Below are 24,731 nucleotides of genomic sequence, written 5' to 3'. Positions count from 1 at the left end.
TTACGAGAACACATCATACCATGTATCGGTCTTTATGTGATTGCGATTGTTCCGTGCTTTATATACGGCCACTTATTCGCTTAAATTGTCGTTTATTCTTTACGGCGTGTGGCCTTCATCTTGGAAGTTGACACATACATATGACCTTACATGATGCGCATATATGAGTTACAATCAGTGTGTAAACTTTGATTTTTATTAAAAAATCTTTTATTAAAAAAATTGTTTTTTTTTTAATCAATATTTTTTTTTATCTCATAAGAATTCGTCAGAAGGCACTTTTTTCAAAAAAAAATCTGTCTGTTTTTTTCCTTCATTATGTTATTTGTCTTATTTTTTTAAAGAGTGGTGTTTTACTTTTTATTTGTGCAAATATTTTTGCGTTGCGCTGTTTGTGTCGGTTAAAAATATTAAATTAAAAAAATATTTTAAAAAATAGTAGTTTGATGATTGATTAAAATCAGCCCGACCCTGAAGGAAAATTAAAAGTATTGTTATATTGTCATTATTATAAGTTCTTGAAACAAACTGCTACGTCACGGATTTGCTCGCGGTTTATTTTATATGAACGGCGCACAGTGAGCCAGGGAGAGCCCGAACTATTGAAATGAACCCATAATACATTTCGTACAATGAACGTTATTCTTATCACAGACCAATTAAGTAGGCCATGAACCTTCACAAAACAAGTGATTTAAGTCGTCTTGTTATCATGGAAACGTCAACAATAATTTTGTAACCTTTGTTTTATTTTATACAATTTTCCTTGTGAAAAGTGGAGGTGATTTTTTAAAACAAATTTGCTTTTGAGAAAATTCAAAATTCAGGAAGCCAGTAAAGATAAATTTAAGTAAAAAGTAAAAAAAAAATATGTTTCTAATTTATTGAACAATTTTAGCATAATTTAGGGATGCTGTTGAAACTACGTATTAAACATGTTGCGGTGTTACGTGTAAGACGCAATAATTTTTAAAGAACTTAGCGGAGAAAAATGTTTTTCGTTATACATTTTGACCTATTAATATATAAATTTGTTTTCTTTTGTTTTATTATTATTTTAGCATTAATTTTTATTATTATTATTATTTTATTTATTATTTTTATTTTTAGCATTTCAATAGTGAAAGGTATTGTCCTAACTTTTGTTTACTATGGGTTGTCATGCTCTTTTGACACTAAGATTTACTATAAATCAAAACCTTAAATGAACGCTCTTATTGCAAAGAAATGGTTTAACTCTTTTAGAGCAATGACTAATGCAAAAATGTAACACAAACAGAGCAAAGTGCTTAACTGAATGTTACTTTGGATGTATAAAAACCCTGTTATTGTTTTATTTCCTTTCTTTCAAACAAACAATATTTTGTTTTAATCGATATTAAATGAATATTTTTTTTTGTTAAAGTGTTAATTTTGGCACATCCTGTATTATTTTTATTTACTTACCTAAATATAATTATTTCAAAATATTTCTACATTGTGTAGTGTTACTGTCACCAATATCCTAGACGGTGTTTATGCCCTTCATTTAGCTCCGCCCCCCCCAAACAATATATAAGCGGGTACAGAGCAAAATGCGAGCCAGTTTCGGTAAAGCTCTGAAGAAGCCAACAGGATGATTGGCGAAACGTTACCTAGTTCGAGTCAACAAAAACCGACGCAGAAGGAATCCAGAAGTTTTATAAAAAAAAGTAATTAAAAACTATTTGTAAATATCTATCGGTTTTTTCAAAATATTCGAAGTGTTTTTATTTGCCGCTCCATGCATTTCTAAAGAAGGAGCAATTTTTCTCGGATTCTCAGTTTGGTTTTCGCAATGGATTATCTACTCAAGACTGTTTAGTTTCTTTATATAAATAGTCTCGAACCTGGATTAGAATGATAAAACATTATGTATATTCTTTGACTTCAAGGGAGCTTTTGATGTGCTTGATATCAATTCGTTGTTGAATAAATAGTTACGCCTGGATTGAGTAGTATTTGAAGGGTCGTGACCAAAGAGAAGTGATACTTCTGTGATTTAGATCCTCATCTAAAGAACTCACCAGCGGTGTCCCACAGGGAAGCATACTGGGACCTTTATCTTTTATATCTGATTCTTTCCCAGCCAATTATGTTTCCTTATATGCAGATGATACTGCTGTGGCAGTGTCATCTAGGAGTCTGGAAGATCTCACGGGTAGTAAGCCACTAGGGCAGTAAATGGTATGACCCGATATTGTGAGCGTAACGGGACAAAGACAGAGATGATGTTGTTTTCCATTAGGGGTCTGAACAAGAGCTTATTGGTTAGAATGCGGGACAAATCGATTAATCAGACTAAAGTTGTCAAGTATTTTGGTTTGTTCATAGACAGTAATTTGTCCTGGACAGGCCATTATGACTACGTATTAAACAAAATGGCTATGCATGCTTTTGTCGAATGTGGATCTTCAGCTTTTACTATTATTTGCGATATGTTCAATCTTGCTTATTTTACGCTATTTTATGCTGGGGAAACTCTTCCAGAGCTAGTGAAGTTTTTGTCCTACATAAACGAAGAATTGACGGAGATTACAATTTTAGAGCTAATCTTAATTTGCAGGTGCCAAGTCATAAGTTAGCCAAAGTAGCTAACAGCCCTATGATTTTACCAATAAAACTATACAGGGTTTTTTACTTAAAACTCCGCACGCCAATAAGTCCAAAACGAAAAGAAATATTTAATTTATGTAAAAAGTAGTCAAAGTGTGGACTCAAGTAGATATTTCCTAAAGTTTAAAAAATTCGACGCCTACAAAGAGCTGGGCGTCGCGACGCGTCGAAAAATTATTCGATTGCAGAGACTTTGGAAATACGCGCATACAAAAGTACATATTATTTAAAAACTTTTTTGTTATTTACTCAAACTTATTTACTTTACCCGTTTCTAAGTTATACCGATTTAAAGTAAACATTTCTTGATTAATAAAAAATGTGATTAACGCTTATTTTTACAGTATGCCATGAATGTTAGTTACTATGGCAACCATTGTTATCGCAGTTGTTTTAAGTGCAATTACAAACAATAGATTTCAACTATTTTAGTATGATTTTATTTATTATTTTTTATCGATTTGGTTCTGATAACATGATAAATAAATGTAAAAACAGTAAAATACCTACAAGTTAATAACCAAAGTTATTATTGCAATTAACTACATAATAAGACATTTCAAAAATTTTGTTCAAAATTATGTCCATCTGCTCGAACACAACTATCAAAAAGTTTTAACAGATGAGCTTGGGTCACTTGTAGGAGAGTCCTTCTTGTGATAGCGGCACACGCTGCACTAATTTTGTTAATGAGATCAGCCATATCTTCGATAGGTTCTTCATAGATAACGTTTTTTAGGTAGCCCCAAAGAAAATAATCTGGTGGTGTAATGTCCGGGGACCTCGCCGGCCACCTTACCGGTCCATTAGTACCAAACCATCTATTGGGATATTCTCGGTTCAAATACCTCGTTACTATTTGGGCATTATGTGCAGGCGCTCCTTCCTGCTGTAGCCACATATTCATTCTAGTGTCAAGAGGCACTTCTTCTAATAGTTCCGGAAGTGTAGTTTGAAGAAATCTTAAATAGCGATCTGCATTTAAAGTTCCTTCGTAAAAGTAAGATCCAATAAGGAATCCATTTAATATGCCGCACATACATATTGATACTAAAAATTCGTTGGTTACCTCTTTCTGTAATCCAACGAGGATGGTTTTCGGACCAAAAACGACAGTTGTGTCTATTAACGATTCCATTATTTTGAAATCGACTTTCGTCGCTCCATAAAATTTTCGAGAGAAAATTTGCATCTTGGCTACACAAATCGGACAATGTCGCTAAGAAATACATTCTTCTAGCATAATCGCCTGGTTCTAGTTTATGAACTAGTTTACTTTTGTACGGGTGAAAAGAGTTTCCATGTAGAATTCTCTACGAAGAACTTATGGTAACACCGGTATTTTCTTTTATCTCTGATAGGGATATCTTGGGGTTATTATCAACCTGCTGAATTACAGCGGCAGTATTTTCATCATTTGTAGCCGTCCTGTTCCTATCTCTTTTAGGTTTTATGAAGCTGCCATATTCTCTTAAGTTTTTACATAAACTTGAAAAGGTTTTTGCATCGGGGACTCTTCTATGCGGATAACGCCGTGCGTAAACTCTTTTTGCTTCTCTACAATTGCATCTGCATTCTCCAAACACCAGTAACATGTCTATTTTTTCCTCATTGCTAAATTGCACCATTTTCACATAATAATTCTTAGTTTTTTTTTAACCGAACAAATTTGGATATTTCTTGTGACAAAATGTGACAATTTTTTGATACAGCAATAACAACTTACGTTTGTAATTGCACTTAAAACAACTGCGATAACAATGGTTGCCATAGTAACTAACATTCATGGCATACTTGTAAAAATAAGCGTTAATCACATTTTTTATTAATCAAGAAATGTTTACTTTAAATCGGTATAACTTAGAAACGGGTAAAGTAAATAAGTTTGAGTAAATAACAAAAAAGTTTTTAAATAATATGTACTTTTGTATGCGCGTATTTCCAAAGTCTCTGCAATCGAATAATTTTTCGACGCGTCGCGACGCCCAGCTCTTTGCAGGCGTCGAATTTTTTAAACTTTAGGAAATATCTACTTGACCCCGCACTTTGACTACTTTTTACATAAATTAAATATTTCTTTTCGTTTTGGACTTATTGGCGTGCGGAGTTTTAAGTGAAAAACCCTGTATAATAAGTTGCCTTTGTCTGTCAGACAGATATTGCCTGTCCATTTATTTAAGCAAAAATTAAAGCTCGTTTTGAATAATAATGTTTTTTAATCTATCAATGAATACTTTGATTGTAGCAATGCCGATCCCTCAGCGTGATATACATTGTGTGTTTGTACGTATCTGTTCGTATTTTTGTATTTTAGTGTTCTAATGTTTTTTTTTTACTTGTTGACAGTATCCGATACTTTTGTCAAAAATCAATGGAAATAAACATTATTATTATTATTATTAAATATAGAGTTTTTTGTAAACATTTTTTTCGTTTTATTGTTGCGTTTTTGTTAATATCAAGTAAAATTTATTGGCATTACAAAAAATTGGAATTAGTCAAACACCTGGGGGCGGTTTCCTGGCCCATTGAGCGGCGGGGCCGCCGTTGTGAGTGAAGTAAAAAAAAATCGGTTATAGAAGAGTCGCTTAAAACAAGACCGCGACGAAGACGACGACCGGAAAGTTCACGATCGTAGTCGATAAGCGGCTCGACAATCGCGACTCCTGATCTTTATAAAATGCGCTACCACCCTGTCGCGACATTGATGGACGGCGACACCGCCCGACCACCAATAAAAATGTCGATACTCGCGTTCCAGAAGAATCGACGTTGACCGACTTCGTCTCTTGCGCTTGCTTTTTAGATACGTTAACGCGCCTCTGACAACTGTATAATTTCGGGCCCTTTGTTTGGTACGTGTCGCGATACAGGGGGATCCGCGTCGAGCGTTCCATTGAGTTTAACCCATTTCGTCCCAGTGCGTGAATGCACCACTGGTCTTATCTGTGAGACAAAACTTTGTTATTGCAAGTCTAGACAAGTCAGTATTAGTTTGCGCCTTGTGCAGTGAACGTTACAATTCGTAAAATATGGCATTTCCGAGGGATTTGACTCAAAAGGCGGACTCAGAGGCGGCTATGGAGGAGATCGTGATGGATGAGGACAATAACAATGAAAGTCGTAAGTATTATTTGGATTTACTTATTCTTAGGTACTGTAGCATTCCATTCCTTGTAAATTTATGTCAAAAATAACATGAAAAATTTTTTACAGAACATATTAACACGGTCTATATTTCACCCGATGTGGATACCTTGAAGATATGAACGATAACATAAATCTAAAAGAGTTTGGAGAAGCAACTGATTTAGTTGGAACTTCCGAGTTACATACACCGAATGATACAGCGGTCCTTCAACAGTCCTGTAATTCATCAACTACTGCACCTGAATGGGACTAATCAGATGATGGAACCCCGGAATTCAAAAGAAGATGTTTGCTTTCTGCAAACGTCAGGTTTGCTTCTACTGTCAAATGGAAGAAAGGTCAGATTGAGTACACTCACACACCTTTATCCGATGAATTTAGATCATGTGAGGAACTAAACAATAGGCTTTCTGGAAAAAGTCCGCTTGAAATATTTTTTATGTTTATTGATGACGAAGTGACTGATTTGATTTTAAATCTTATATTGCTTTGCGACTTTTAAAAACTGATAAAGCAACTACTCAAAGAAACCTTGCACCATTTATGTACTTCATGCTTTGTAAAATAACACCAAACCGGGAGTTACCAGTGGTGCGCTCACGCACCATAAAATATTATGCGTTTTTTTGTATCAAATCAGGTTCTATTTGGAAAAAATCTACTTTAGTTGTTTTCTATGGAATTTGAACTTTCTTTTGTATATTTATGTATAAATTATATGTTACGTGCCCCAATACATTATTTAATGTTTTTGCCCAGTGGTTCCTTTACGCACCAGTATTGTTTTGTATGTTTCGAGTTTTTATTACTATTTTTTTTTTTGACACATCTAATGTATTCTTAAGTGCAACAAAATAAACAACTTCAGAGCAAAAAAAGTATTTTTTATATTGGGATAATATGGGTTAATGTTCTAGACAACCAAGAGAAGGTTTGCTTGAACATGGTAGACCATGATTCAGTAGATTTTTCAATGAAACTTCCCCAGTCTATCGTAATACTATTTACTAAAATAGGTACAGGGCGGAGACTTTATTAGGGGCCTGTACCTTTTCTCAGGAACTACTAATTTTAGAAAAAAAAAGTTTATACAAAAATTTTCTGGTTTAAATTAATTTTTAAAATTATTTATTTTTTATATATACACGGTGTCCGATTAGTGCTAAACCGACATTAGTTAGTTTTAAAATTTACATTTATAGACAGAAATTGAGATTATATATTTTTATGCAAAAGTATGTACTCAGTACATATGGTCTTCCACGGCTGGACCTCTTTCTAACGATCTACGATGACTAGATATTTTAAAATTGTTATGTGTTAATTTTTTTTTTATTTCAACTTCAGTATTAATTTTTTTTTAATAAGACGACCATGTTTTTGATATTTTTTCTCAAAAAATATCAATAACATGTATGTCCTATACCTAAATCAAAATTTGTAGGAATAAACCAGTTGCGAAAAACACTGACCTAATTATTTTAAAGAATTTTATAATGGCATATCTTTCTTATATAATTTATTTAATTTTAATGATTGTTTCGACGAATGATGGGACTATTTATTGAGATTTCGCATATTTAAATAAAGTTTTCATTAATAGTAAAAATTTCCTATCTTTTTGAAGGAATAATATTATTATGAAAGTTACTTTTTACCCTAGTAGGCTGTGCTAACCAAGTAAGTGTCTATAATTGTTTTAAGTGACGTTATACCTAAAGACTCAGAGTTTGACAGACGGATGTGATTTTAATCAAGCAATATTATTATGACTTAAGTTAAAAATGTATACGGAGCAAGAAAAAACAGCTCTGGCTCCTAGAAATTATCAAAGTCAGTCGGAGCACACTGAACTATAAAAATATTTATTTGGTTGAATGATTTTGCAGGCGGTAAAATGATTTTTCGCGAATTTAGCATTCTTGCAAGGAATGATATGCTTCAAGTATACTTTCTGAATAACAAAAGTTCAACCGCAGCTCCTCGTCAGTGTATTAGACTTTGTCCAGAGCGCCGACTATTTCCAAAGCTGGCAAAGAAATTTGCAGATAACGGCAACGTATTAAATGCTAAAAGCACATCCCGTTTCCTCTATTACTAGAGTATATGAATTATTACATTATAAATACATTATTAGGAAAACTGTATTTGTGACAAACGATCTTTGTACCTTCTTTTAAGTGAATATAAATTTAAGTTACTGAATTCCTGTGACAAAGAATTATAAACACGAATTGCGTTGAATGTGAAAGATCTACGAAACAAGGCACTCTGATGATGTGGCATCGTTAGTCTGTACTTGTATCTTACATTCACAGAATGGATAGTACTCCGAGGAGTAAGCCGTTCTCTCAGCAAACTGAGTGAATCGAGGTTGTGGGATAATTTTCATAACCAAAATTTTAAAATGAACAGCTCTTCCTTGTTCCATTTGAAGCCAATTTGAATACGGCACTTACACTCGTTGTGCATAAAAAAAACCATACACTACATCACAGTAGTTGTTTCCTTAGTCTAAAATTTAAAATATGCCTGTATATATTTTAAATATTCGCCAAATCCTAGATCACAATCTATGATCACCCCAAAATTTTTTTGCTGAATCGACAACGGAAAGCTTAATATTATCTAATATTATATTAACATTTTGCTTAAGAGTAGCTTAACTTTATTTTTATTTATTAAGATGTTTCATTTAAAAGAATTGATTTATATGTCACTTGGAAAAAAACCTGGCTACTCACCCTAATTTTTTTTATCTCGATATCTCCGTGCACGGTACGTCAAAATAAAATTTCCGTTTTTTTTTTATCGAAACGTCCAAACTAAGGCACTCTAAGCAAAATATTCCGATCCCATAAAAAATGTTCGACCCGAGACAAATTACCCAAACCGGAATTCCGAAACTATCACCGAAACCTTCGTGGACATTTGAAGCCCACGATTGTTTTTCTAAATAAATTATGGCCATTTCTTCAAACACTAGAGTGCTCCTAGGGGGTACCGGGCCAATATTTGGCTTGTTGTCGACTCTGCCTAACCAAATGTTATTCTATATTTGAGTCCGCTTTTATAAAAGCAACACATTAAAGAACCATTAATGGACGGGTTCTCTTCTTTGATTACCCCGCGGCGGTTTCATTATCATATTAAAGACGATTCCGTGTGATGTTGTCCGTAAATGGAGTTATTGAATTAATACACCTTACAGCTAGGTTTCGAATAGATCGATATGGAAGAAATGGTTCAGTTCTATTCGTTATAACACCACCCGGATACACATGGTGCCGTCGCAAAAAACTCGGATGCCGTACCGATGTTTTTTATAAGTCCCTTCAAAAATTTCAATTTTTGAAACCCCGTAGACTCGTTCATTAAAGGAACACTGATGTGGTAAAAAAGAACGGCCTTTAACTTATTGTTTTATCAGTCTGATGTATTTGTTCAACTATTTATCATATTTAAATAAATTCTTCACTGATAATTTTTTTTTGGTGGTTGTTAAGAACACGGTAGTGGTACTCAACTGGTACAACAAATGGAACAAAATGGAATTCGAATTGAACTTTCTGGGTCATTTTTTAACAAATAAATTTCGTGCCGGACTTTTTTGTCTTGTAGATTCTTTTTATTTATTTATTTGACGACAAGTTACCCTAACAAAAGTAAGAATAATTACATTTATCTAAAGAGTAAGTAAAAAAAATTCTTAACCCAAAAAATGCGCAAGAAAGAAAGTAGAAGTAATTCTAGACGAAGTTACTAGATAATAGATTTTATAGATTCAATGTTTTTCTTTCTATTTAACAGCCGGCGTGGATGTGTGTTTATTTATTTGTTCATCAAAAATAATATTTTCCCCTTCAAAGTAATCCCCCAACCCCACATATAATAAGGAACAGAAAAAAGTCGCATGGGGCTATATCCGGCGAATATAGTGGCTGAGGCGTGATTGTGGTTTTGCATTTGGCCAAAAAGTTAGACACAAGCAACGATGGGTGAGCAGGTGCATTATCGTTATGCAACATCCATGTGAATTTCGAAGAAAACATTACACGAAACCTTTACATTTGGTCGAACTTGACGTGCTTTTTTCAGTCTAGGCTATTCTGGGTTCTTGCCTTTGGTTTCGACGTAATAACCATATACCCATGATCCGTCGCCTTTAACAGCTCTTGACGGTGTTTTTGTTCAAAATTAAGCAGTTTCGCCATTTCTCTTGTAGTGATTCGACGATTTTTCAACACCGTTTTGTTGTTGGCTTTTAGAGGTACATCTTTATAAACGTTTCGTGATGGTGCGAATACAAAAACGTTAATCGGTAGGTTTATTATAATACATCGAAAATCTTCCATTGCGCCAAGCCTCTTCCTGTGCATTAAATATACAAAAATGATGTCAATCAAGAATATTCATTAGCCAGGCGCGATTCCGTATTGCCCAATACGAAATTACAGACTCGGGACTAGAAACGTTCGTATTATTTATAAATATTCATATATTTTATTTACTACCCATCCATCAAGCGGGCTGTCAAATTAGGAATGTGTACTTTCTTCTCTTGACGAGGTTATAGAGGAATGCGTTTACTAATCGCCTTTATACGTAACAGTTTTTAAGGCCAGTTCATACAATACGAGATCCAAATTCACGTCAAACATGGGACAGCGAATTGAAGAAAATACGATGAATATAAACGTTTTGCGCGGAAACCATATATAATATAGACAAGCCAGGATATTTTGAAAGAGTTGGACTGAGGCGGATTTTCACAGTTTTTAGTAATTTAAGACACCGTGCCTTTATCAAATACACAATATGACAATATTCCGACATAAGTAGTAATAGATTTTTTTTAATTACCAGTTTATACATTTAAATTTTACGAAGGAGACGCATTTAAATCATTAAGTAATAAATTCGAATATCTCATTTTTGTAATCTCCATAGCTTCCAGCAAATTCGGTTTTTTGCTTTTTGTGTGATTATGTAAAATATCAAAATTATCGTCAAAGTGGTGCGTTGAAATTTAAATGAATATCATAGTTAAAATCCGAACTTTTATTTTTATACGGCCTTTTAGTTGTATTGTTTTTTAAAAAATGTCCTACAGTCTTTTCAGTTTTAAAAGCAATATTAAGATTAGTTTCAAGCAACGGAAATTGCTCGACTCAGCGCAACTCCTCCGTGGCGTTGGAGTAGCAGCGATTCTGTCACAGGTCAGCGTTCTTGGTATTTTCGTAAGATTTACAGCGTAGAGGTTCAGAGATCGTTATGTACACAGGTGCGTCGTTTTCGTAGGTAAACATCGGCTTTGCCTTGCCACGCTTTATGGTTATGTGAACCTGTACCATTTGCAGGTCGGCTTTGATTTTATTGTGTTCCCTCCTTCAAGTTTTGATTCGTGAATCGAATGGGGGTTACTAGGAAAGTTGAAATAATTTGTAGATAACTCTCTACTGTTACATTTGGATATTGCTCCCGTATTTCCGAAGTTTGCCCTATGAATTGAATTCATTTTTCTAAATAAAGTAAATAAAAATAAGCCTAAATTTGTAAGGTAGAAAATTAAAAACCGTTAAGTATTAAAAAAATACAATTTTTGTATTAAAAACTCTCCGTTGCTGCATTTATTATTGTTGTATTGTTTATTAGATATTTATTATTTAACAATGAAAGACATTGTTTAAATAGCTTTTTTATAGAAATTTATATACAAAATATACATCGGTTGACATCTTGCTTGGAAAGGCTCCAAAATGTTCAGCAAAAAAATATTTTTAGTCATTATTTAAATCAAAACTAACCAAAAGATTAACTGAACTAACTGAACTAACACAATTATTTTAGAACAACAAAATTTCAGATTTGCACAGTTACTTAGTCATAGACTGTGAAAATCTGACTTTTTTTTGTTATTATTTAATTGTACAAAAGTTTAAAATATCGATCTCTGCTCGGAAGCGTTACTAATGGGCATATATTTAATAAAATATAAACAACAAAAGTTCTTTTTTTTTCTTATTTTTTATTTAAATGGTAAAACTTTTGCAAGAATTTGCAGAACAATCGGAAGAGTTTTTAATTTTGTCTAGTATTTTTACACTTTTACTGCTTTTTGAAATCCTTTTTTTAATGTATTCAGTGTAGGTTATCGTACATCAAAAAATGCAAATATAATTATAAATTATTTTATTATTTTTAAGTATTAAGTATTAAAAATTATTTAGTTTTTATTTCGCATGAATACTTTGGAATAATCTATATCATATTATTAATTTAAATTAAATTTAGTGTGGACGATACAATCAAAAACATTTTTACCAAAATCTTCCCGGAATACTATCGACCAGTATCATTTATAAATACGTATAAAATTTTCAGAAAACATATATGTATCGAAATTAACAAAAAATGAAAATATTATTATTAAAATATTTATTATATGTTATTATATATAATTATTTTAAATAAAGTTATAACTATTTCTTTATAAATTAATTAAATTCTAATAAAAGTTTTTTTTCATAGAATTACACATTGATACTTAAATAGCAAATTGCAAAACACAAAAAACTTAACAGTAACTTTATAATACAATTAATAATACATTTGCAATTATAAAAACATTTTATAACTGAACGTTTTTCAAAATTTGGCGAAAATTGTGTCTTTTATGTGTAAACATATGTTTAAAAATGGAAAAACTTCGTTCAACATTTACAAAAGTTATCTGACAGAATTTTAGTTTTAAAATTAAGTGTTGTTCTGAATTAAACAAATTCCGTTCTCTTACAAAATTAGTGAAATTGCCCATAAAAACCAAAAAAAAATTTTTTTTTTCAGGATTTTGAAGCCTTTCAACTTTTTTGCAATCTTCCAAAATAACAATTTCGTGTGGGCTAATAATTAATTAGTTAAAAATACGAATTTTAAAAAATCTTTCCTACTTCTATCAAATATAATATTTGAGTAGTAAAAACTGTCAACACTGCAAGTAATGTGCTTATATACCCAATTTATAAAAGCGGCAATCTTATTATTTTTTTGCTATAAAATAATGGGTAGAAAAATTTTATAAATACTTTGAAATTGTTAACGTAAACTACCAATACGGTGCTTGAATACGTAATTTATATAACATAAAACATTTACTTTTTTTAATACATGCTCAAAAAAAAAACTGAAAAATTGGTATATACGTTTCGAACAAGCTGTACAAAAGAAATCCGTGCCATCCCAAGTAAACTCTCGATAGTTCTTTATCCACCACATATGGAAGTTATTTTTTGGCATTTTAACAAACACAATTATTGGAAAATGCGTTTTACATATTCTCTTCTCATTATCTAAAAATAATTGTAAATTTCAAAGTAATTTATAAAGCACACATACACAAATATAATTGTGTGATATTGCATATGAGTTGTTGCCTTAAGCAATATTTTTGTAAATTTACAAACAAAAATAACAAAAACAGCAAATCATAATTTTCCATGATTTGCAATGGAAAGAAGTAGTGTCTTTATTACTTTGCGTATTCGGTTTCTCGATGGCGTAAATGAAGTCAGTGATCGCCACGGACTGGAAATGGAAAATGGAAATCTTTCCATAGGACTGACGGAAATGGATGCTTAAATTTTAGTGTTTCCCTGTTAGTTATTTGGAATTACTGCAGCTCATGCAGGAATAAAACATGCGAACCTGGCAGAAAAAGAGATTCATCAGTGGAAATGTTTCAATTTGCCGTTTCCAAGGTGAAGATTGCTGCTATGTTGGTCGTCAAACTAAAAACCTAGGAGATGGTACAAGAAGCGGAGAAGGAACGCTAATGCAAATCTGATAATACAAAAAGAAATCTCAAAAAGAGGCAAAAACCCTTTCAACTAAGCAATTGCTTCATTTTCAATTTACCTTTGTTTTGGAGTTTAGGTTAATTGTATCCTGACATGACATACACAAAAACACACATTACGAAACAAAACAATAATAAATATAAACGGTGTTCTGTTTTACGGAGCTGGCAGAAGAAGAGGTTGATTGCCGTTTTGGCCGCCAACATCCGAAGGTAAAAGAAGAAGAAGCTTCGGTTTTTATTGGTGCCGTAAAACCGAGTTTTTATAATAACACCAGAGGCGATCGACAAGCGCTGCCTTTTTTTAACGCCCAAGCTCGCGATAAAGCAATTATAAAGTAATTTTAATTGCGATCGGCTCGCGGAATTAGTTTCGCAAGTTTATTACCATTTTTACGCCGCAGTTTATAATATGCAACCTGTTAGGCCTCGGAAAGTCGCGACGCTTTTTAATTAATAAGCTTGAGGAAAACTCGTATGTACCGGGCGGACAAATTTTGATATTTCCAGTGGTCTGTTTTATTTTTAATTGGCTATGAAAGGGTTCAAGATACAAGATATTTTTAATTTTTTCACCAAAAATAGTGTTTTTTAAACAAGAAACAAAAGATATATATATATATATATATATATATATATATATATATATATATATATATATATATATATATATATATATATATATATGTATATATAAGTTCTAAGGAAAATGACCGATTATTTGAAACATTAAATGTATTCTTAAATATTTATATAAAATATTACAGAACGCATATGTGTATTGTTAATTTTCAAGAAAAAAAAGCAGTCCCTTCAATTTCGCTATATAGAGTTTCGACTGTATTTTTATTATATTCTGCGACAAAATTTTCATTTTGGCTAATTATTTACTATCGTCCAAATCCTGTTTGTTTCTAACAAATTAAACTGGAACATTTATCTAGCAAATCGACCATCAAATGTGTTCGTGTAGTCAAACTACATCGATATCATCTAATGAGTTTATAAACGCGTCTAATGCATTAAATGGTAGTTAAACTCACACACGATGCGTCGAAAAACCAGTTCCCCGTAAGACGTATCCGATACCGATATACACTATTATTGTTAATATCAGTAATGAACGTGTTTTGGTCTACGATTATTTTTAATTAAAACTAACCAAAACTAAACTTAATGACAATAAAAATATTATTCTGACGATTCACACACTCCGAATTTAGCCATTAGCAATCATTACTTAGATCCGACTAGTTCTGTTATGATTTCATACCTGCGACAAGTAATATAAAGATGATAAACACAGTATTTTACACATAGCTAACACAACATTCACAAATCACTTAGCAAGTTGTCAAATCACCACTGAATACAGAGATGAAATGTCACAAAGGGTAACACGCGATCACAGAACATGAAAGCGAAATGTACCACAGACCACGTAAATAAAGCTGGTCCACTTGTCTTTGGATAATCGCGGTTCTACTTAAACTTCAAAAATAAACAAAAATCTTTTGTTGCCATGGGTTTTTCAATAGGTATCATTCCCGTAAACTTAACTCCATATCAACCAAAGGCCATGCAATAATAATCAATTAACGGCCAATAATAAAACCGTATAAAACAGATGTTTATATGCGCTGCGTTGAAACGACAATTTTTTGCAATAATTTGTAATGCTAATTTTATTAGTCGGAAGATAAGGGAAATTTAAAATACGGTTTGTAAGAGACATTTCCTGTGATGACATCGAGTAGGAAGAACGACAGATTATGAAATATCTTTCTATCGGAATTTCTGTGGGTTGATGTAACCAGCTTCGGACATAAGCGTTTTGAACGATATACAATTACTCGCATGGATGGGCTTATAATTGGATCGCATTCGGTCCGCCATTTGTTTAATTTTGACAGTGAATTTTAGCCGCTAATTGTTTTTTCCTTTTTGTTTCAGAGATCCTTTACTCTCATTCTGCAGGCTGTGGACCATAATAATTTTTCTATTCCTGGTAAGTATATTTTTGATGTTTCCCATTTCTCGAAAATTACGCGTTACTAAAGTCATGTTAAATATATAATTTTTTATTACAATCAGTGACTCGCCGCCTTCCGTTACACGTACAGGTCGGCTGATTTCACGAACCGGCCTGTTGGTCTAGGGGTATGATTCTCGCTTCGGGTGCGAGAGGTCCCGGGTTCAAATCCCGGACAGGCCCATCCTTTTTTTTAATGGGTTTTATCTGCTATAATTCAATAATAAAATTTTTGTTTTGCGGTTTTTAAGTGACTGTTTTTTAAAATCACATCTTGTTGATTTTTAATAATGCTTGCAATATTTTAAACTCCTTTTTCTTCCATCTTCGAACAATGCTAATATTAGAAATAATGGCTTTATCGTATTTTTTTTTGCAAGTGTGATAACAATTTTTTTTTTCGAAGAATTAAAATATTGGAAAAACTAAATTAAATCAGTTAAATTAATTCGTTGCGCCTTGATAACAGATGGCGCTAGTGCCATAGATTTTTTTGTACCTATCGCAGTAATTTCACATAAAAACAGCTGTTATTTGACGCCATACATAATTGCTTTTCAGAACAAAAACAACAACTATTTGTGATTTTTTTGCGGAGCATTTTGTTCCGTTATTTTAAAATGGGTAGACGTGTTGCAAAAAGTCATCATGTTTCTGTAGATGTTTATGATGAACATGCACCAGCTGAGCAAACGTGTAGAAAATTGTTTGCCCTTTTTGACAGTGGTCATTTTCATTTAGAAGACTGAGATCGACTTGGACAGCCCAAAAAAATCGAAGATAAAGACCTAGAAAAATTGTTAAGATGAAGAATGAAATGAAACATTTTAAAAAATTAAGGATGATGGGTCTCATATGAATTAAAGCCAAGAGAGAAAAGCGATATATGATTTGTGATTGATTACGACAATCCTGAACGAAGAAAGTCTTGTGTGAGGCCCGTGAAGAGGAAAAAATGTCCACTTTCTGTCTGCTTTTCGTGGAATCAACTGGTTGTGATTTATTACGAGCTGTTAAAATCAAATCGGCTACAATTGATGAAGCCCATTTTATTACAGATGTGGTACCGAGTGATTACCATGTGTTCGAATCACTGGTTCATGGACTATCGTAGCAAAAGTTCGCCGGTTATGAAGATTGCGAAAAATTGGTGGGTTCATGGATGGCATCTAAAAACCAGCAGTTTTTCAGATTCAGAAAAATGTGAATAAAAAAAAAATAATGTAAAGGTTGAAAAATTCCAAAATATACATTTATAAAGTGTATGTTTTATTCGTCACTCTTTGTGAGCCACCCTGTATGCTTAAAAATAATTTTAAATGGTATAGTCTGTCTCAATCTTCATCCGGCGGAATAAAACTCGGGTCGGACTCTCAAAGATTCTGGTAATAATATAAATTATAATAAGAAAAAACCCCACAGCCAAGAATATTTATATTTTTATTGTAAACGTCCAAATCTAATTCTGTTATATCAAAATGATTGATGTCTTTTTTTGAATTTGGGGCTTCCAAAAGTTGCGCATTTCTGTTATTGAATTCAAAATAAATATAATTTTCAAACAAATATTCTTGGTTAATCGACAGGCACACGGGAAAAAAATGATTATTTTCAAACTTACCTGTAAGAAAAATAGAGTACAGGTACTTACCCTTACCCTCACAGGGTCAAAGCTTGGGAATCAGGTACATAAATACGTACTTACTGGAAGGATCACAGTCAAATATCTCCGTAACGAACATATTGCAATTTAAATTAAACTCTTAAGATACAAAAGGAATTGGAGGCGGCTATGGAGGAGATCGTGATGGATGAGGACAATAACAATGAAAATCGTGACGCGGTCTATAGTCCACCCGACGTGGATACCTTGACTGACGTAGAAGATATGAACGATAACATAAATCTACAAGAGTTTGGGGAACCAACTAATATAGTTGACCAACTGATATAGTTGAAACTTTCGAGTTACATACACCGAATGATACAGCTGTCCTTCAACAGTCCTGTAATTCATCAACTACTGAACCTGAATGGGAATAGCACCAGTATTTTTTGTATGGTTCGAGTTTTTTTTTGATGCATGTAATGTATTCTTAAGTGCAACAAAATAAATAATTTCATAGCAAAAAAATATTTTTTTATTTTTTTTATGCTTGCTATAATATATAAACAATAATAATATACATTTTCTCATAACAATGTGATAATGAACTTTACTCTATCGTCGATTTGTTTCTTATGGCAAAGCCGGAAGCGTCATGTGCGGGACTGGACAAAACGCCCCGCACATTTTCCGTGGGCAAAAATCCGCGCTTACAAGCCGAGGGAATTCGCGAAATATGCGGCCATTTAAATAAAATTACCCTCCGGTGTCGGTTAAACGGTTTTAACGCCTGTGTGTGTGTGTGTGTGTGTGTGTCGAAAGCATACAAAACGCCCGTTGTGTTTAGATTTGCAAATCACGACGTTCCCGCGCGGTGGTGGGCGTCTCCGCCGCCTTGACATTCGTTAATAAGTACTTCGAGTGTATTTTATCCCATTTTAAAATCGTTTACGAGAGTGCTTATATATTGACTGTTCGTCGAGAGAGGTCCCCTTCCTACGCGCGCACTTTGCCGACCGCGTAATTTGAGTGCGCGTCCAATTATTTCCGAGTGTTTGTTTGCGCCGCGAGATTTGCATTTCGCGTGTGAATTATGATATCAAATGACAAAACAATTATCGCGGATCCGGAGACTTCGTTAGGCGACGCTGGAGAATTGAGAATGACGTTGGTGGTATAATACGAACAAAAATATAGTGCGTCCCTTCGCGGGACCGTGGTAAAAACCATCCCGACAGATAGTTATTCTGAAATTTTCATTTGAAACGTAAATGGACCGTTTTAAATTTGATTAAGCGTTTTTTTTTTCAAAGAAACTTCCACGGGCTACTGTAATACTTTTTATAAAACTTCTGGTTCCTCCTGCGTCGGTTTTTGCAAATAAAAAAAAATTGTTTTCAATGTTTACCATATCATTAAAAATTCAGAAGGAGAAGTAGGAGCAGCAATAAAACCATGTGACATGACCAAAGTTCCGAAGTCAACTGTACGAAAAATTGTTGCAAATGGAAGTGAGGGAACCTACGACGCTTATAATGTCTTCAAACCCAATCAAATATGACAAACAAATAATTCATGACAAAATTACCTTACCAACAACAATCACCCCCGAATTTTACCGCAGAGACATGTCCCGTCATCGAAGAAATCTACTCTTGTAAAGGAAAAACTCACCCCCGTGAAGAACTTATTTGACCACATCGGAATGGACCATTGTGATGTGGTCAAATAAGAACAATTATAGAACAACAATTAAGTGCACTGATCAAGATACCAGTAAACTGTCAAATAGAAATTTATGAAGAAAAATTCTTCAACGATGTAAAAATCCACTTCGGAAAACCAATATTTTCACCAAAAATCCAATTGACGGAAGCGAACGCAATGAAAGTCCCGGATACCCCCAGTCTTTCGAAAATAAATATTGACGAAATGTACCAGCTAAGAGACATAGCAGAAAAAATAACTCCCATGGAACCAGTGAAAGAAGAGACAAATACGTTCCGAATAATTGTTATTGTTCTTGTAAATAATCGTGGTTCTAATTTTAGTTTTCATCATTGAGAAGCCCTTCTCGGAAAAGGGACTAAAATCGAAGAAAACCGCATCCAAACCAGAGGAAACCTGCCAAGAAAAAAATGTTGAAGCTTTTTCGAAAAAAACGTTCCGTTATTTTTGAATGTTAAGGAGGGAGGAGTTATATACCCCAAGTAGCAAACGAAGCCCAAAACTAAGCGATGATAACACCTAATACCATAATATGGATGGTGTTCTAGCCCTAGAAGAACTGCATAAAAAAGTACTGACAGACGTTAGTTGTTCCAAAGAATCGTTTTATACTTAACGAAAATGGATTTTCAGTTCCAAACAATTAATAAACGTCAAGTGCTAATGGAATCTCACAGATTTTCGCAATGGATAGTGGATTATTTAAATGCCAATAGTGTAGACTCGACACTCACGACACAGTAAAAATAGAATGGTGTGATAACAGTAACAAGTGTGTACTAGACGTGCCGCCTTCACATGGAAAAATAATATTTTTTGAAGGGTGAAATACCATTAAAACATGACTGCTGAAATATTTGAGGAGAGCGGTACATAAATTTATATCACATTTTCAAGTAAATCCAAAATGGTAAAAAAAAATATTTTGGATTTGTATTGCCATTTTTGCTAAGTTTATAGCATATACATTGTAAATACTATATTGATTATGTTTTATTTTTTGAAAATATTTACTGGTGCGTGAATGCACTACTGGTTTTATCTGTGAGACAAAACTTTGTTATTGCAAGTCTAGACAAGTCAGTGCATTTAGAATAAACATCCCGGAATTAGCGTGTTCTTTAGTATTAGTTTGTGCCTTGTGCAGTGAACGTTACAGTTCGTAAAATATGACATTTCCGAGGTATTTGGCTCAAAAGGATTTAGAGGCGGCTATGGAGGAGATCGTGATGGATTAGGACAATAACAATGAAAATCGTGACGCGGTCTATAGTCCACCCGACGTGGATATCTTGACTGACGAAGAAGATGTGAACGATAACATAAATCTACAAGAGTTTGCGGAACCAACTGATATAGTTGAAACTGTCGAGTTACATACACCGAATGATACAGCTGTCCTTCAACAGTCCTGTAATTCATCAACTACTGAACCTGAATGAGAATGGCACCAGTATTTTTTTGTATGTTTCGAGTTTTTTTTTTGACACATGTAATGTATTCTTAAGTGCAACAAAATAAATAATTTCAGAGCGAACAAGTATTTTTTTTTGATGCTTTTGATAATATAGGTTAAAGAATTTCTATACGAAAATGATTTATATTTTGAAGAGAAAAACACGAAAAAACATCTTCTGGAATTATTGGAAATACAACATTTTAACAAAGAGTACAAAATCGATTCGATGGCACAACAAAAAGGAGATAATATGATTGATAAAGATGATTGAAATGGAAAATTCAGTCAAGGAGATGCCAAAGATTGAGTCAAAGGTAACAGATCTAAATAAACAAGTATGTGAATTCAAAACATCCGTTAATATTCTGCAGCAGCAAACAAGAATGAATAATCTAGAAATGAATAATATCCCAGAAAAGTGCGGAAATGATCTACGTATGGTAATTAACTCAGTCTTTGGTGCTCTTGGTACCGAAAAGGATACCTTTCAATCTTACAAGAGGGTTGCCCATCTGAATGCTGATAACAGGACTCCGCGTTCTATAATTGTTACTATGAAATCTAAAAATGATAAAGATGCTGTCATTGCTGCTATCCGGAAAAAGAAAGGTCTTAAATTAAATGAAACAGGATTATCCCGAAATGATTCGGCTATATACATCAATGAGCAGCTGACATTTGAAAATAAAGGGTTATTCAAGAAAACCCGCGATTTTTGCAGAAAAAATCCAGGAGCTAAGTGCTGGACTTTTGACTGCAAAATATACTTGAAGAACCATAAGGATAAAGTGATACAAATATTATCTGAAAACATACTGAAATGACCTTGTGTGTGAAATTTTAACGTAAATTTAATATAGTGTTTTTTCTAGTTTTTTTTTGATCGTTTTTATGAATACTGTGTGAATAATCGTCTATTTTTAAATATTGATAAATGTTACTATCTTAAGTTCAGCAGGCGGATAAATCATATAAACTTTGAGTACACATTCAATGGTGTAAAAATAAAAAAAGTAGAGCAGATTAGGGATCTTGGAATAACTATAGATGTAAAATTAAGTTTTGATATCCACATTGAGAATATAGTAAAAAAGCTTATAAAAATTTAGGTTTTATATTAAGAGTTAGCAAGGAATTTCAGGATCACAAACCGCTTATTATTCTATACAATTCCTACGTTCGATCTCACCTTGACTATGGCGATGTGATATGGAGTCCTCAGTATCGTAAATATATAGACAGAATCGAGAGAATACAAAAAAGTTTGTTTTCCATTTAAATTTTAGATTTAACCGTAACTTACTAACTCATTCGTATGAAGCTAGTCTTAATTTCTACCATAGACTGAAGTTATCTGTTAGAAGAATTATCTCCAGTGCTATATTTTTGCATAATATTATTAATAGTAGGATTGACTGTCCTTTACTGTTGGAAAAACTATCCTTCAATGCCAGAGTCGTTATAACAAGAACTCCTTCATTATTTTACGTGCCTAGATTTAATACAAACTTAGGTAACAATTCCCCAATATCTCTTTTACATAGACATTACAATAATTATTTTTCGCACATTGACATCTTTGCGTTATCACTTAATTCGTTTCGAAATCAAGCAATTAGGGTTTTTTATAAATTTATTTTAATTTTTGATTTGTTTTCCTTATTTTTTCACATTTGTTTTTTGTAATTCACGCACTTAATATACAGTGTTAGTGTTGGTTTAGTTTGGTAAGTTTGATTGTTATTATTTTTTTTTTATCTTCTGCTTATCGTAGATATAGGTAGGTACCTACTTCTAAGTTTTACTTTGTTAATTAAATAATGGTATAATTGTTAGTGTGTCCTTGTAAATTGTGAAGTTAGTTCTTCATGTTAGGGCACCTTTGTAATAAATAAATAAATAAATAAATAAATAAATAAATAAATAAATAAAATAAATAAAAATATTGTGAGATTACCCGATTGAGATGATTTGGTCTTAGTTGATAGCGCGTATAAGAAGAAATAGCACTACACCAAAGTTTAATGATAGTACCGTAAACATAATTCGGCAAGAGGTAACTAAAATAACAGTACGAAGCTGGTCTAACTGTGAAAAACCAGTAATAAAAGAAGAAAAGATTTATCGAGAACCATTAATGGCGTGGTTGAACTAGGGGACGACAGTAGCGATAATAACGATTTTTTTTGTATATTAATAGTGATAATATGTGGAAATGCAATGAAATAGAGCTTAATAAATTGTTACTTTGTACTAATTTTTTTATGTACATGTTTCAATAATTGCTCGGAGAAAAAGATTGAAAACATACTTATATGCCGCTTCTTAGTGCAGCTAGGACGGCCCTGGAATAGTTACGGGTAAGGATCTGCGGTTTTGGAGTAATAAACAGTAGGCAAAGTTAATCACGGGGTCGGTTGTCAAAGCACTATATTTCTGGTCAAAGTATAATAAACCTTCTAACCTCGAAATAATCTTCTGAATTTCTGAATCAAATAAAAACATCTTGTTCCGTGTTTTGTATTAAAGAAATTTGATATGCCGATAGCTGGCAGCGTTAACATGTTCTTTTTTTCCAAAATGCAGAAACCATGATGAAAATATTTATTACATATTATTGGGTTGTTCGGAAAGTCATTTCGTTTTTTTTTTTTGGGGAACATGAAAGACGGTTTTCGTATAATGAATAAATATTTTATTAAATTATATATTGGCCATTCTGGTCCAACACCTTTTGCCATCTTTCTGGCAGTAACATAATTCCCCTCTCATAAAAGTTTTGGTCCTTGCTGGCAAAAAACTGGTTCAGGTGGTTTTTGACATCTTCATTTGAGGTAAAGGTTTTGCCATCCAAAAAATTTTGCAGGGACCGGAACAAATAGTAGTCGGAAGGCGCCAGATCTGGAGAATATGGTGGATGTTGCGGTACGTCCCATTCAAGCTGTAAAAGTTTATGGCGAGTGACCAAACTTGTGTGAGGTCTCGCATTATCCTGGTGGAACACTACACCCTTCCTGTTGATTAATTCGGGCCTCTTCTCTTTAAGTGAATCATTCAATTTGTCCAGTTGATGACAATAGACTTCTGAATTAATCGTTGTATTGTTCGGCAAAAGCTCAAAAATAACGATTCCTTTGACATCCCACCAAACGGAGAGCATCACCTTTTTTTTGGTGAATGTTGGCTTTTGACACGCTTTGAGCCGGTTCATCTTTTCTGCTCCATGACCTCTTGCGTTTAACATTGTTGTATACAACCCATTTTTCGTCCCCAGTAATAATCCGCTTCAAAAATGGATCATTTTCTTGACGTTTGAGGAGCGAATCACACACGTCAACGCGACGACACAAATTTCGCTCCGTAAGGACATGGGGCACCCACACATCGAGCTTCGAGGTTAAGTCCATGCCTTTCAAATGGCCATAAACAGTCGAATTCGACAAATTTAATATCTCACCGATCTCTCGTCTGGTTATTCGCCGATTTGCATCAACTAATGCCTTTATCGCATCTTTGTCAGCTTCGACCGGCCTTCCAGACCGTGGTGCATCTTCGACATCAAAATTGCCGGATCGAAATTTTGCAAACCAGTTCTGGCACTGGCGTACTGTTAACACGCCTTCTCCATACACATCCGTCAATTTTTTTCTCGCTTGGACAGCATTTTTACCTTTTCTGAAGTAAAAAAGTAAAATATGACGAAAATGCTGCTTATTGCTCTCCATATTTAAAAGGGCACCAACCAAAAACTACTGCGTAGAATTAATAGATCTTTTTCACACACAAGCCTTGCAATATCAGCTCTCAAGACGTATAATTGTTATGCGGCTTAAGTGTGAAGTTGGTTTCGAAAAAACGTAATTAAGTCCTCTGACGGGAAAAAACGAAATAACTTTCCGAACAACCTTATAATACAATACGTTTAGAATTTTAGAATTTTGTGATGGGTTCAACAAACTTTGCCACGGCGATACATTGGAATATACTTGTCGTAATCGGAAGGATGAAAAAAAATTTTTTTTAATTGTAACAGATTTAAATCAGTGTAAAAGGAAAATATGGTGGTTATACAGGGTGTTCGGCAATTGAGTTGGAAAACTTTTAAAAAAGACTATTGACTTTTGACATTCTGATACATTTTGATACTGAACAAAACGTTTGGATGCCTACTTTTCAATTTATTAAATATTGTATTACATTAGATATCACATAATAAAATATCCTGTAATATTTTTATTGTACTATTTTAGGTATTAAAAAAAAGAGA

General features: G+C 33.3%; 1 protein-coding gene and 1 non-coding gene across 2 annotated transcripts in view; both read left to right on the top strand.

Moving 5' to 3' along the window:
* Nucleotides 1-24,731, top strand: part of LOC132704539 (protein jagged-1-like) — a 382,568-nt gene that overhangs the window by 237,125 nt on the left and 120,712 nt on the right. The window contains exon 3 of the mRNA XM_060674629.1: nucleotides 15,593-15,647. Within this exon, the coding sequence (XP_060530612.1) occupies nucleotides 15,593-15,647 (55 nt within the window). The remainder of the gene's footprint in view (nucleotides 1-15,592; nucleotides 15,648-24,731) is intronic.
* Trnap-cgg (transfer RNA proline (anticodon CGG)) lies at nucleotides 15,783-15,854 on the top strand. The gene has a single exon. It is a non-coding gene; the product is annotated as a tRNA-Pro (tRNA).

Source organism: Cylas formicarius, unplaced genomic scaffold (assembly GCF_029955315.1).
Source record: "Cylas formicarius isolate icCylForm1 unplaced genomic scaffold, icCylForm1.1 PGA_scaffold_10__41_contigs__length_53128322, whole genome shotgun sequence".
Classification (NCBI taxonomy): domain Eukaryota; kingdom Metazoa; phylum Arthropoda; class Insecta; order Coleoptera; family Brentidae; genus Cylas; species Cylas formicarius.
This window is presented reverse-complemented; position numbering and strand designations above follow the sequence as displayed.